Source organism: Vipera ursinii (genome assembly GCF_947247035.1).
Source record: "Vipera ursinii genome assembly, chromosome: Z".
Classification (NCBI taxonomy): Eukaryota; Metazoa; Chordata; class Lepidosauria; order Squamata; family Viperidae; genus Vipera; species Vipera ursinii.
The window spans coordinates 107990833-108006425 of NC_139517.1; the positions used below are offsets into that span (position 1 = coordinate 107990833).

The following is a 15593-nucleotide window of genomic DNA, read 5'->3' on the forward strand; positions in this document are numbered from 1 at the left end:
TTAACAACCATCTTGCTTAGCAATAGAAATTTAGCAATAGAAACTTAAAAATAGAAATTGTGGTTGTAAATTGGGGGTTACGTGTAATCAGCTCTGATGGTATTCAAGAGGAAGCATATGGGTGTAGAGGGAAACCTCAGACTACTTACTTTGAGAATCAACTAGTCTGTGAACACTAGAATCTCAAAAAGAGCATAAAAAGCACTAGCTAAAAAGAGGCTAATACCACCATAGGAGCAGTATAACAACCTTATTTAGAAAAATGTCTGCAGGCTTAGGATGCTGGAAAGCTCTCAGTTCAAATTGGAATGAGTAAGTAGCTATATTTCGTAACAGAAAGTGACAGAGTTTTTTGGATAATATGGTAAACAAAATTGATGAGAATGGAGAACTTTGATGTATTTTACATCAAGCATGTGAAATAATTTTTAATCGTGTGTGCAATTTAGTGTTAAAAGTGAAAAAGATCTTAAAGTTGTAGCAGTTTCCTTTTTGTGAATTAATTTGCCATTGCCATTTTTAATTTTTTTCTGATTAATATTGCTCAGGGTAGAGTAATAAGTAAATTGGAAAGATTAAGGTGATGATTGTAAGGTGGTAATTTGAAACATCGAAGTATTACGAAGATTTGGTAGATAAATAGTGTACTGTGCCATTACAATCAGAATAAATATCCTTTGTTTTATTTAAAAATATACAACTAATAGAGCAAGAGGTTTCTTATTCCTTATCTCTGTCCCCGTTGAATGGTTTGAATGAGTTCCACATGAATATCTCTGTCATTATACCAGAACCTGGACTTTCTTGCCCCCAGCACTTGTGTCCTTATAGTGTTGTTACAGATTGTGTACAAAAACAAACAAGGAAATGTGATTATTTTTTAGAGAAAGATTTCACAGTGACAGCGTTAATATCGATGGAAATAAGTGGCCAAATGTTTGTAAGCGTTTGTCTGTGTAGATTTCTGTATTTAAATGTATAAAAAACAGTCTGTTTGCGAAACTGTTTTTGAGTTCTGGAAATTTAAAAATTATGTGAGCCTGTAGCTAAAGTACTAATGTTTAGACTTAATTCCTATTAATAGCTCAACAATACTGCTTCTAGCAAGGCTTTGATGTAGACTCTTCTGTAAGCTTTCTTCCAGCAATGGTTATTATTGTCTAAAGATCTAAGTCAATTACAGAGTCCTGTTAATTTGTGTGTGGTGTGCTTTCTGTTCCCAGCTTCTGATTTTATTTTGGAAAAAAATTCAAAATAGAGCTTGGAGACAATGAAGAGTAAATAACTTCCAGTTAAGACACCCAGTGCTTGGTAGAAGTCCTTCCTCCTTGTATGCATTAGTCCATCCTTTGTATTAAATGCCTTTTCCTTTTCTCATTGAAAGTCCTGCTGAATATTTCACATCTCTCTAAACAGCTAAAAGCACCCAGGCAGTCCTGTGCTATACTAATTTCCTTTTGAGCCCTGTAATTGTAATATATCTTGTTTGCCTATTAGAATGGTAGACCAAAAGCCAAAATTAAACAGTTAATATAAGCCAGAATATAATTATCAAGAATGTCAAAGTTATTCTTCAGTGTTATTGCTGGGGTCAAAGCAGATGTTGGTTTATCTGTTTAAAATTTGCTGTTCTTTTAATGACTTTCCTCTTCTTAATCATAAATTCTCTGCTCTTAAATTTCACCTGTATTGTTTGATTTAGTATGAAACATAAAAATAAGCTTTGCAAAGGAGCTGGATGAGTCTGTGATCACCATGGAGATAATGGAAGAGTAGAGTAAAATAAAACTCCCTCAAATAAAAAGTATAATTAACAAACACAGGTTAAACATAACTTACCATATTAAAATTATTAAAATGAAAGAATGTCTATATTATACACCCTTCCTTACTGCCATTTTACTAAAAGTCCCTACTTTATCTTGGAATTTGCCTTGAGATATTTTTTCCCTCAAGGATGGGCTAATTTTTTTTGAATCAAATAAGAATGAAGAGGAACTGATCCTAAAAATGCATGTTTTTTATGCAAAATTATATCTTATTGATGGTTTTGTTCATGTGCTAATTGTAAAAAAGTCAGCACTCTGTGGCCAATGAGAAGTCCCTTTCAGCAGGTCTCATCATGTCCTTTGGAAGGTAAAAAACTTGCTCCCTAAGGTGGCCACAGGTTATGAGGAATCATTTGCAGGTGATGAGCTGAGCTGTTTGTTACCTAGAAACTCATACACCCCAACTTTGACATGGAGTTCATAAGCATGTGAACCGTAACTTTGAGAGACATTTTCATGTTTGTAAAGGAGATTCTTTGCCTTCCAAAATTACAAATCACCATGTACTCAGGTAAAGCAAGCCTTTATGGGGAGGGATTCAAGTGATTTTATAGGGTACACAAACAAATGTTTGGAAACATCAAAAAGCAAATGATCTAAACAATAAAAGAGATTGATTACAGGTAGTCTTCAACTTACAATTCATTTAGTGACCATTCAAAGTTACAACACTGAAAAAAGTGACTTATGACTGTTGCAGCATCCCCAGTCATGTGATCAAAATTCAGACAATTGGCAACTGATTCATGACAGTTGCAGTGTCCCATGGTCATGTGATCACCTTTTGCAACCTTACAAGCAGTCAATGGGGAAAACTGATTCACTTAACTGTGTTACTAATTTAACAGCTGCAGTGACTCCCTTAACAATTGTGGCAAAAGAGGCCATAAAATGTGCAAAACTCACTTAAAAACTGTTAAATGTTGGGCTCAAACGTGGTTTTAAGTAGAGGACTACCTGTACATGTCAGACTGGAACAACAGAAAAAAAAACATTGATTCTGCATAACATTCCAAGTGGCAAACGTATAGGTTTCCCATTTCCCAGTCTGGATTGTATCTTTTAGGCTTGCAAGTGTCATCAAGGACTTTCAGAATATGCTCTCTATTGTTTAGTTGCTGAAAAGGCAAGTTTTTGCACATGAAAAAATTGGCTTTGGCTGAAAACATGATTTCCTGAATTTCAAAAGGTGGCATGGATGCCATGCCAAAATGCTAATATAACCTTTATTAAAATTCCAGGTAGTACACCTGGTTGCCAACAAGCTTCCTCACGAACGGCTGGCCTGCCTCAGCTCTCCTGGGAGCCTCAACCAAAGCCGCCTTCCCTTCCCGGCTTTAACAGACCCCACAGGCTTCGCCCCCGCAGCCTGGACCGCGCAACATTGCTGGGCATCCAGCAGGGGGCGGGCTTCTCCGGCGGCGTCGGCCTGCTTTCCCTCCGTTTCCTCAGCAGCGCCGGCCTCTCGCCTTCGGTGCCGCTTCCGCGACCGAGCCGTCGTGGCGGGTGGGCCGAGTGTCAGGAACCGAAGGAGCAAGCGGGCCGGCGCCAGGATGCCGCTGGGCCTGAAGCCGACGTGCAGCGTCTGCCGCACCACCTCCTCGTCCATGTGGAAGAAAGGCGGGCAGGGCGAGATCCTTTGCAACAACTGCACGGGCCGCTCAGGGCCGGCCGCCGCTGGGGCAGCCTCCTACGCCAGCACCTCCGCGGCCTCGCAGCACAGTAACGGCGGCGGAGGGGGCGGAGGCGCGGGGAATAGCGGCGGCGGGAAGCAGGTGAGGTGCTGAGGGAGCCGCCCTGAGACGGTCGGTTGCCGCGCGCGGTTTGCTTCCAGGCGGAGCTTCCTTGGGGCTGGTCGGTTGGTCCGACTCTGAGGTTGCGGGCCCCGACCTTCTCCCGCCGAACTGGAGCTCTCCAGCCGTTGGACTAACGATTTTCTCAATTCCCAAGCAGCGAGAAAACTATTTTTAAAAAATACGTTAAAATATTCCTTCATTCCGGGTTGCCGTTATATCGTGCTAGTTTGCATGAGTGGTAACGTTTACATGCGGTTTGCCTTCTCCCGACGCTAAGACGGCAACAGAAACTACTGTAAAGGCACACCGAAAAGATACAACTCATTTTTTAAAAGTATATAAATGACTAAACTTTGGAAAGTGTGCTCGAGGTTAGTCCAAAATATGATTGAAGAAATTGAGAAAAATGTATTGCATCTGCTGGGATTTTCAACTCAAAGGTTATATCTATCCAGTCAGAAATAAGTCCCATTAAGTTCACACGTGTACTAAATCTCAGTAATGGGGTTGAGGTATGCCAACTCAAATTAGCTTATCTGATGTTTTTTTTTTTACTAAATAACCACAATTGTTTGGCTTCATATACTAAGCCACACACAAGTAAATATACTCTTTGGACACTACCAACCTTGTGGAAACGCCTCCCTATAGATCATCCACTCCTTTGTTGATCTTTCAAAAACTCTGGAAAGTTAAGTTGTTTTAGAGAAACTTGTATTTTGGGATGTTATTTTTTGTCTTGTGCTGGTTTATTGTTACTACAAAGATTGTTAACTAATGTACTCTGGCTGTTAATGAACATTTTTTGTAGGTCACAGAGAATCTTTTGAAGGTAGTGAGATAATCATACGTTTAGATAGACAGACCTTCAAACAGTGAAATACATGAGGTAGGGTATTGTGGGATATTTCTCAGAATGCAAGAAAGTGATTGGAAATGATTTCTGAGAATTGTTGAAGCCGCTGGCACTGTGACTTGTTTTCTTGTGAATCATAACCAATAAGGTAATATTTCTTCTTGAAATTACTGAGATGTATTTTTAAGTAAAGTTTTGAACATAAACTTTGTACTCTTTTCTTTGTTTCTATATCTATCTGTCCACATATACACACACATATGTATGTATGTAAATGGAATTCAGACTAACACTTTCTAAATATTTCTTGTTTTGTATACCATAGAGTAAGCAAGAAATTCATAGAAGATCTGCTCGATTAAGGAACACAAAATATAAATCTGCTCCTGCTGCTGAGAAAAAGGTTTCCACTAAAGGAAAAGGGAGAAGGCATATTTTCAAATTAAAAAATGTAAGGTGATTGTGGACTTTTATTATTGTTAGGCATTTACTAATATCAGAAAGACTTAACGTATTGACATATTGTGTTTTCTACAGTCAACAGTTCTCTGCAGAAAATTAGTCAAAATTCTATTTTTATATATATAGTTATATACGTACAAGTTTAAAATACTGTGATATGTAGATATTAAAGTTTGATGGATGATCATTCATTGGTATACATATTGCCCCAAACTGTTATTATTTTCATGTACTGTTTATAAACCATTGTTTACAAATCACAGTTACTGTATTTTCCGGCGTATAAGATGACTTTTTAACCCATGAAAATCATCTCAAAAGTTGGGGGGTCGTCTTATACGCCCAGTCGTCTTATACACCGGAAAAATCAGTGAGCCCGGGAAGGCATGCCCTCCCCTCTCACTGTGGAGGAAGCAGGGCAGGCTGGCGTCTGGCGGGAGCGCTCCTTAGCAGCCGGGGAGTGCGCGCGTGTGCAGGACTGCCCTGCCGGCTCCCGCCCGACGCTCTTCCCTCTTGAGGCAGCATCCCCGAGGACTCCTTAGGAGCCGGGGAGCGATGCTGCCTCAAGAGGGAAGAGCGTCGGGCGGGAGCCGGCAGGGCAGTCCTGCACACACGCGCACTCCCTGGCTGCTAAGGAGTGCTCCTTAGGAGCCGGGGAGCGCGCGTGTGCGCAGGACTGCCCTGCCGGCTCCCGCCAGATGCCAGCCTGCCCTGCTTCCTTCACAGTGAGAGGGGAGGGCGTGCCTTCCTGGGCTCGCTGATTTTCCGGCGTATAAGATGAAAAATCTTGAAAATCATCTCAAAAGTTGGGGGGGTCGTCTTATATGCCCAGTCATCTTATACGCCGGAAAATACGGTACTGGATTTACATGCTTGAAAATAGACCCAAGTTTATTGAGTGAATTCACTTGTAGATAATTATATTTCCTCTGTATTTCCATGGAAATGGTACCTTTTGAACTGGTCTACATGGAAAATGAGATGACTTGGATGAATTAGGGATCAGTTAAGGAAAGGTTCTAGAACAGAACTGTAGCATTTATTGGCCTGATGCCCTTTCTGATGCTTACACGGAGTTCATAGCAGACAACTACTGATTGGGCCAGAAAGAGAAATATTTCCTGTTATCTATGATCGAACTCACAGCTTCCTAATTGTGAGGCCAGAACTCCACCTCTATGCTGCTGTTCAGTCGCCCCAACTTCACCCCAATGCAAGGAATTACAGAGTTGTTAAAAGACAAAAAATCTTAAGTTTTTACAATACTTTACAAAAAAATGTTAAATTAGAAATTTAGTAATTTTTATAAAAGAAAGCTTTTTATGAGGAGCACATCCTTATCTTCATGGAATGAAATGTAGAATCTAGGCCAATCTCAACATGACTAATATACTTGATATACTGTTTATAAGAGATTTGGTCTACTAATTCAAATGTCAAAAATGTAGTAGGATGAAGTATGAATTGATTAGATCATTTTCTCTCTCTCTCTCTTTCTCTCTCTCTCTCTCTGTGTTTGTGTAATCTATTTTGTATTCCAAATTTTATTTTATATTAATTCAGCTGCCATTTTTGTTTTATTTATTCTCTTGTTGCAACAGGCTAACAAAATCAAACTATTGCTCTATCTTTGGGAGCTAACATTTGTTTAATGTCACTTTCAAGCCTTGTTCTAACATCTTCTGTACAGCACAGTATATTTACATACTGCAAATGTCTAAAGATTATAATTTCATATCTGAACACATTAAGAGTAATATAAGCTGCATCCAAGTTCTTGAATTTACATACTCCAGTAATTGTCTGTTTTGTTATTTTATGTTCATTTATTGAAACAGATGCATGTAGCTGCTCTGCTGTAAACTAGTAAATGGTTTTCACACAATTTGAAATGCAGTTTCTGTAATGTTTGATTTGATTACAGGGTTATATTTTGAAATACTTCCTGGTAATACTACCCAGCATGCGACTTTAGGTGCATTTTTGTCATAGTTTTGTTCAGTTCAGTTATAAACTTTTTTCTTTTAGCCCATCAAAGCTCCAGAATCTGTAGCCACAATCATTACAGCAGAATCTATCTTCCATAAGGTATGATTTTAAAAAAAGATTGCATTTATCTACACATATGTACTACTGAATGCATCTGTAATCCGTTTCTGAGTAGAGTTATAAGATTGCACTTTTAGTCTTGGAAATGTTGCTACTGTTAAGTAAATACAATGCTAAAGGTCAAGAATATTGAAGCAAAATAAGATAAGATAACCTTTATTGTCATTTTTTTTACTGTGGGCACAACGGCACACATCAAAAATGAAATTTAGTTGCCTGCTCTCAAAGTGAAACATACATGACATGACATGTTTTTTAAAAATCAAGGAAAACCGTTTATATATTGGTGGAAGAACTTAAGTTTATCTAGGTGCTTAAATGATTTAGGAATTTTATAATCACTTGGGGAAATGGTCAGAATATATTTTAAAAACTATGAAAAACATAAATAGGATTTGAAATCTAAGCCTGTGAGTGCAAGTCTTAATTTAATAGGGCTTTTCTGGCTCTTTCCAGCTGCAGGTTAACGAATCTCCCAAAAAGGTTGTGTTTCTTCTAAAATTGTCTAAAAGAATATTTATATATATTTTTAACATTCTAAAATTAAATATGTTTAAAGTAGGTGCACAAAGAGGTTTTAATTTGCATGAGTGAAAATTCAAGCAAACATGACATTTGCAAGAGCTAAGATGTCTTCCACCTATTCAAGGATCCAAATATATAAGAATTCTTATAGTAAATACATTATTGAATAATTATATTCCATGTTTGAAATATGATTCAAGTGTATTTATGCTCCTATAACTGAATAATGAATTCATAGTTTATAATATAGTGAGTTTATATTTTGGTAGTATAGTATTACTGAACTGTGTGAGTATCCACATATTACAATATTTTGAATAAAGTGGTTGGAAAATTCATGGGGTGAGCTATAATATGAATTGAGAACTTCCAGGACTGTGTATTTCTAAAGTGCAATATGTATATCTAAAGTGCAATATTTATTTCTTTAAGAATAAAGAAATATGCCCCCCCAAAAAACAATCTTGCTATGCTTGGGCTTAAGACTTGGATGTCGTCTTGCGGGTGGGAGGCATGATATTTTCTCCCAAAATCTAATTGGCTTTAATCTAAAAAATCCCATGTAGAGGTAGTTACTTTTGTTCCTCTCTCCCCTTTACACGCACGCTTTTAGGTCCTTCACAAATGCTTTGATCAACAGTTTGCACGTTGCTTTGAAATGGCTATACTGCACAGGTGTGGGAAAGGTGCAATAAATTTATTAAGGCAAAATACCCAAGGGGACTTCTTTCTCTGATAGCAGTTAAAGGACTATCTTAGGATCTTTTAGTGATTCTAAATGTACAAGCATACAATTCTAATGAATTAACTTATTAAAATACAACATTTCATACTTAAAGTTTCACTCTTAAATATTTGTCCATTCACTCATGTGACTCCCACTATTAGAGCTGATCAAACATTTAGTCCAGTAACATGGGGATATCCTGGACAGAAGGACTCCAATGTTTTTTTTTGTTTTGATCTTTTTTTCTCATGGTTGCTGAGCTAAATTGCTTTGCACAATTATTTATAACCTGCCCCTTAAGTGTTTATTTTTCCACCCCATAACCAAATAAATGTGGAATGCTGGAACATAAAAAGTGTGAACATAAGAGCTTAAAACAGGAAAAAAGAAATGAATGAATTACACATTATCTTAGGGATCAGTAAATTGAAAGGGACTGAAATTGAATACTTTAATATATAGGATAAAAAGCCCCAAAGGGATTACCTTACTTTCATAATTAGGAAGGATATAGCAAAGATGATATTTGGAGACCAAATAATATTAATTAGAATTTGTGATTTAGCTTTTAATATGGCAGTTATTAAGCTTATGCTCCAATCACTGATAATAGATAAAAGTGGACTTTTCTGGTCAAGTTAATGTGATCATAAATGTATTCATTTGTTTCCATTACATTTTCCCATTCATCCATCGATCCAAAAAAACATTGCATTTCTGTCAAACTATTAGCAAAAAGTCTACAAAGGGTTTTCGGAATTTTATAGAGATATTTCTTATTTTAATCCTGATAAAATAATTCAGCTTTGTTCTTTTTCTTTTCAAGCCTTTAGAATCCCGTTTTTTAAAATGAAATAAAAAAATTCCAATGATAAATCCTTGCCCTGATCATTTTTCATCTCTCGGCTCATCATTTGTTTTTCCTTTCTGTAACCATCTTTGTTTTATAAGCCACAATTTATTTATTTTCCAATATTTCCCAATGATTGGAATTTGTTTCATCTCTTTGTCATGCTGGTCTATAATTTATATTTATGATAGTAATAAAGATTTATTTTGTTCTTTTATGTTCATTTTTCCATCTTTTGTTTCTTTTATAGAGTCCTCAAAATTGCATTATTAGGTGAAGAAATTATTATTGTCAATTTAATTATAAGTTCATCTCCAAATTCTTCAAAAATTCTTTAAAATTATACTTCCATTTGTCATTTTATAAATTTCACTCTTCCTCTTTATTTAAGGATAAAAGGCAGCACTTTCTCTCACCTTTATTTCTTTTTTCCTGCCTGGAACTTTAGTCCCCTCTACTGTCCCATTTCTGTAATCGCAACATCTCAAATGTCTGTTTCTTTATTCTCAAATTTCAACCAACCATCTCTTTCTTAATAGACTAAATAATTTATATTCCTACAAATGTTTTTATTTTGTTGTTTCAAAAATCCTTATATTCCAAGTTCATTTTGTTTCTTAATTTGTTTTAAACCTTCTTCAATTATCATTTAACTTTATCCATTTATTTTGTTTTTCAAAAATTTTAAAATTATAAAACCAAGGTTAGGAATTGAAGTCAGGACCCACTGTTCTTAAAGGCTCTGCTGTCTTGAGAATTTGATAGCTTTCCTCATCTCCTGTTGCTTAGATTTGCAGGCTAACTAACTGCTGTCTTGCAGTCTCCTTGTGTTGTGAGCATAAGTGGGAGATGTCTCACTTTTTCCTTGTCCAGAGAGATTCTGTTGGTCCAGCTTTGTCAGTTCATCAGCCATGTCATAACCTTTTCTCCCTCTGCCTCATTGAGTCGCCTGGAGATCTTTAGAATATCTCATCCTCACAAAAAATTTACACATAATATATGAAGCCACTGCTTGTAAGGACCATTATGAAACAGGTTCCTCCTGGCAAAAGAGGGAGATAAGACTGCACCTTAGTTTTTTCAACCTATATATTGAATCTATATTGGGGAAACAGGGTTGAAGAAAATTTCTGTGATTTTAAAAATGGAAGAAGCATTAATAGTTTATAGAATGATGACACTATTTTGATACACATACTCTAGTAATAAAAGTAAAGGAGCACAGTGAAAAACAATCAAACTACATTTATAGTTAAACTACATTTAAAGTTAATCAAGCTAATAAGTATAGCAACTAACTTTATACTTTCTTTTTACATTGACTGTTATCAATAAAGGAAGCAGTCAAGAAATATGCCACATTTAGTAAGGCAACAACAAGAGGCTTAGAGACATATCCAGTGTCTATATCTAAAAATATTATATTCCCTCTATAATACTTCATGGAAACTTGAAGTTGAAGCTTGACATCTGAAGCATCAAGATAGGCAGATCCTTTTGAAATTTAATTTTGGAGGAAATTCTTTAGAACACAGTGATAACCATGAAAACAGATACATCATGGAATAAACCAGAATTCTTTTAAGGCAAAAATGACTATGCTCAAATTACTGAATTTTGGCCACATTGTTTGAAGACCATCACTCTGGGAAAGGTGGACAGAATGAGAGAACTAGCACTGAGGTGGATGGACTCACTTATTGCCACAATGGTTGCATCATTGGAAGACTGAAGGGTTGAATGGTGACAGATCATTCTGGAGAAGATCTGACTGTATAGTTGCTGGAAATTGATCTAACCTGATGACACATAATCAAATATGCTGTTCTTTCTGTCAGATGAGATGCAATTGCTGTTTTTATCAAACTACAATTTATCTCTTAAAGACTAATATCAATTCTTTTTGGAAGGCACTAAATATTTCCTATATTTAGGCAATTTTGTGTTAGAGAAGATGCTACAAACTTTTTGTAGATAAAAGGCAGTTTGTATAAATTAACAGAATCTATCAGTTGCAGTTAAGCTTTCTCATTTTACATTTTTAACAATCTGTATCTTTTCTAGGGAATATACTATCAAATTGGAGATGTTGTTTCAGTGATTGATGAGCAAGATGGTAAAACATACTATGCTCAGATTAGAGGTTTTATTCAAGACCAATACTGTGAAAAAAGTGCAGCTTTAACATGGCTCATTCCTACTACAGCAAGCCCAAAAGACTATTTTGATCCTGCAACTTACATAATAGGTAAGTTCCAAGGACTAAAATATTACGTCTGGCTTGTCCTGTGGATAATTGTACAGCTTCAAAGTTAATTTGTTTTTCTCCCCTAGAAAAGCATAATCAGGCCTATCTTTTTAGAGAAGATATGTTTGCATTAGAACAATATCATTTATTTGACAGTAGCCTCTTCTGTTCAATGTTTCTATGTGCTAAGGCAAAAATGCTACTAAACAGGATCAGTTTATACATACTTTTTAGCAGCGTATGTCAACCTTTCATTATCTCTTAGCTTTCCAGATATATGGAATTCAATTCCTAAAATTTCCCAACCAGTAGAGCAACTAAAAATACTCGACATTGGTCCACAGATCTGGAAGAACAGGAAAGACTAGCTTTCCACCAATCAGCCTTATAAATCTCAAGCCAAAGGAATCTGGAAAAATAAGGCACCAAAATATAACAAGTTGAATACATAGTCTTTGCCTTGCTTTAGCATCATCTGGAATAATCCTGCAGAAAATAGGGTTATAGCTCTATACTATGAATATGTCTATTTGCTTTATTTATTAAATTATTATTTTTTAAAATCTACTATGATTGGCCACTCCCACAGTCTGTTCAACTTAACAAAATCCAAATAGATACTTAAACACATAAAATATGACAGTCAGATTAAAAACAACTGTAAAAATCAAAACACAGTGGGGTCCATACAAATACATTAGCCCCAGGCCTGGAAACAAAGCAAGATCTATAAGTTTCCAAATTCCAAGAGAGGAAGCACCATATGTATTTCTGGGGGAATGCTGCTGCAGAGGGTCGGGGTAGTGACGAAGGAGGCGTTTCCTCATTACCAGAAGATTACAATGTTTAATTGAGGGATCCTAGAGTACGAGCACAGCCATTCTGCCCAAACATAGAATATTCCTCTACCTACGATGGCAATTGGGACCAGAATTTTATTAAGTCGTGATATCTAAGTAAAATCCCCACATGACTGGACCCAATTTTACAACTATTTTATGGTATTCATTAAGTGAATCATGGGGCTGTAAGTCTGAAATATGCAGTCATTGAGCGAATCATATAGTCCCAAGTTCAAAGCCATTCTCTCAAATCAGCAGGTTTTTGTCAGAAACGGGGGGGTGGGGGAGGAAATTGGTAAAAAAAAAACCTTCGCAAATCAGTCGTGACTATAGCAGCTCAACATTTTATAATTGTTACAAGAGCTTTATAAAGCACCCTTTCTGAGGCTGTCTTTAACTCCAAAGGGTCACTAAACAATCAGTCATGAAGACTACCTGTACTGGACAAGCAGAAAGGATTAGAGATGGGCAGTCCCTCAGATAACCAGGACTTAACTATAAAGGACATTATAGGCAACACCAAGCACCTTGAAATGCACCCGGAAGACAGGTGGTAACCAATGCAGCTTCTGTAGCAGTAATGATACAAAGGAGTTAACAAAGTTGTTACTGCTCATGCAACTGAACAGCTGTAGCTTGCAGGTGGAAGTACAAGAGCCCCACTGTGTAGAGTACATTGCAATAGGTGTTAAGGGACTACCTAAAGCACTTCCTGTGGCAGGGAAAGGTGCAACTGGCACACAAAATGAACCTGTGTAAGGGTCCTCCAGGCCATAGCTGCCACCTGCTCATTGAGCAATAGCTGTATATCCAAGAGGACCCCAAGATTCTTCTGTGGTTTTTGATTTAGGTATATGTATTACAACACTGGAAAATAAATGCTTTTTTTTTAGGACCAGAAGAAGATCTTCCAAGAAAAATAGAGTACTTAGAATTTGTCTGCCATGCACCTTCAGAATATTTCAAATCTCGATCAACTCCTTTTCCTACGATTCCTACTCGGCCAGAAAAAGGTTATATCTGGACTCATGTTGGACCTACTCCAGCAATTTCAATCAAGGAAACTGTTAGTAGCAGCTTGTAGTATCTCTTCAGAAAATGCTTTTATTTATATTTTAGATTACCATCTGATTTCTATTTATTGTTTAAATCTCTGCCTTTGTTGATTTTTCATTTTTGAAGCTGTGTTTTCTTTCTCAGAAAAAAATATTATTTCATCTGTGCCCTTACATTAAGATACTATGTACAGTAATTTGTATTTAATTTGATCATGGGGCAGAGGGATGGAGACAAGTATTCATTAAAAAAGTGAGCTGAAATTACAGGAAAATGGAGGAACATTTTATCTGATACAGATATGTCAGAACACTATTTAAAATGTTTAATTGAAAAACATGGAGAAAAAATGATATTTCTACTGTTGCATATATTCTGTGTTACCCTTATCTGAGAAAAATGTTTACAAAGTCTCCCTTACATAAAATCCATGGTGATTTTAAGATAAAATTAAGGTTAGGTGTAAAACAGTTTTGGTGGAAAATCATCTGTTCCAGCATGATGCCATTATAATGGGCACTTTATTTGGTAATGGCTTATGCCAGAATTTTAATGTGAATTATTGAACCAAAGTTTTATTCTTGTGATGTCTTAAACAGGGGCCCCCATCCTCCTGTCTGTTCAGAACCAGGTTTTGGAAGTGGTGGGCCAGCACACGTATGAAACTGCATTTGTGAAATTGGTGTGTGCGCACGTGTGAAGCCATCCCCCCAAGCCAGAAAGATTGGGCACTGCTATATTAAAGGATATCATATTGGTTCATTCCAAGGGTAATCTAGAGGCTTGGGGCAATGTAATTTCCTACTTCTTTATCTTAAATCTTTGTGGCTAATAGAAATGAATAGGTGGAAGATGGAGTGGTAAAATTGTTGTTAAAATAAGGATAAGTGCTAATTATCTTTTAAGAGACAGCTGATGATGTTCTATCTGCATCCAGAGCATTATTTTAAGTTCTATCAAGTTACAGTTATTTGTCTTACTGTAGTTCAGAAATGGAGATGGTTTGTTAAACTTGGATAATATAGAAACACGATGCAAATATTCTAAATCATAGTTTTGTCTCAGTATGTAGCCATTTAATTGTAGATAAACATGTAGAAACCATGTTTAAATTGTGGCTTAATGCGAGTCCCAATTCCATCTCATATCCATTTTTATTAGATACCAGGTTTAATTTTAACATCAAAATTGATTATGGTACTGCTCATAATCAATTTTTAAGAAATCCAGATCTATTTTTTTGTATCATCACATAAAACAATAAATGGGTTGTATTCACATCTAGACTAATAGATGTAGGATGAATACACTAGAGAATTAGTAAAAATGGAGCTTCTGGTAAAAAGTATTTCTGATGTTTTGGAAATGCTGCATAAATCAGTTCTATTGTTCTATAAATTCTATTAGATTCTAGGTATCATAGACTTGTTTTGCATTAACTTCAATTTATTAAGACTTGTTTAGGTATAGATACACGTTTAGCTGTATTGTCTTGGACAATGTTCAGTTACCAGTAATTGCAACAATGCCCACATTTACAACTTTCACAGTATCTCTCACAGTTCATCATCACTATCAGTTAATAAGCATTGTCCTGTGCCTGACTTTTTTTCAAACAAGTGATCTTTCCCAGAGTTACTTTCCCTTGCAGCAGTATCTCTAAAAAGGGCTAACCAAAAGTTAGCAAGCTCAGCTCTGTGACCTTAATTAGAATTCTCTAGCTTGTGCTGCTGACAATGACAAGGTTAATCAGTTTCATACGAAAGGTTTTTGTTTGCCTCCTAAGCAGCTTGCTAGGCCAATAGCTAGTACTAACACATTCCTTTCCATGTGTACTCCCCATTGTGTGCCTGATTATTCTTTTGTAAGCCCTTCCTCTCCAGTGAATGTAAACACAAACATCAATTCTCCTCTAGCTAATTATCCCAATCCCAGGGAAAACATTCCAAAAGGTGGAGAGTTGGGGGGGAGAGCTATAAATTTGCCCCATTACTTGGCTTCTGTTTGTATCGTAATGTATCATAATTTTTCTCTGCCTTTGTGGAGCCAGGGTGAGCGTGGCCTGCATGTGTTGCATCTAGCTTGCGGGCCGCCAGTTTGACACTCCTGCATTAGAATATTTGCAAGAAATACCATTTACCTGCAAGCAAAAATTGGAGAGATCACAAAACTAAAGCAGTAGTTTTCAACCTTTTCTTTGCTACAGACCCCCTTTAAATACTTTTTGTGGCCACGGACTATTCCATGAATCACCAAGACTTAAGTAAGATTTAAATCAACATTTTTTCAAGCC

At 36.5% G+C, this 15593-nt stretch overlaps 1 protein-coding gene across 1 annotated transcript; it reads left to right on the plus strand.

Annotated features, from left to right (window-relative positions):
- Positions 1 to 3277: 3277 nt before the first annotated feature.
- On the plus strand, positions 3278 to 15301 carry GATAD1 (GATA zinc finger domain containing 1). The gene is made up of 5 exons (XM_083379403.1): positions 3278 to 3604; positions 4807 to 4932; positions 6972 to 7031; positions 11219 to 11402; positions 13138 to 15301. Exons 1-5 carry the CDS (start codon positions 3383 to 3385, stop codon positions 13326 to 13328), a joined length of 783 nt encoding a protein of 260 aa, XP_083235529.1. The 5' UTR covers positions 3278 to 3382; the 3' UTR covers positions 13329 to 15301.
- The last annotated feature ends 292 nt before the right edge of the window (positions 15302 to 15593 follow it).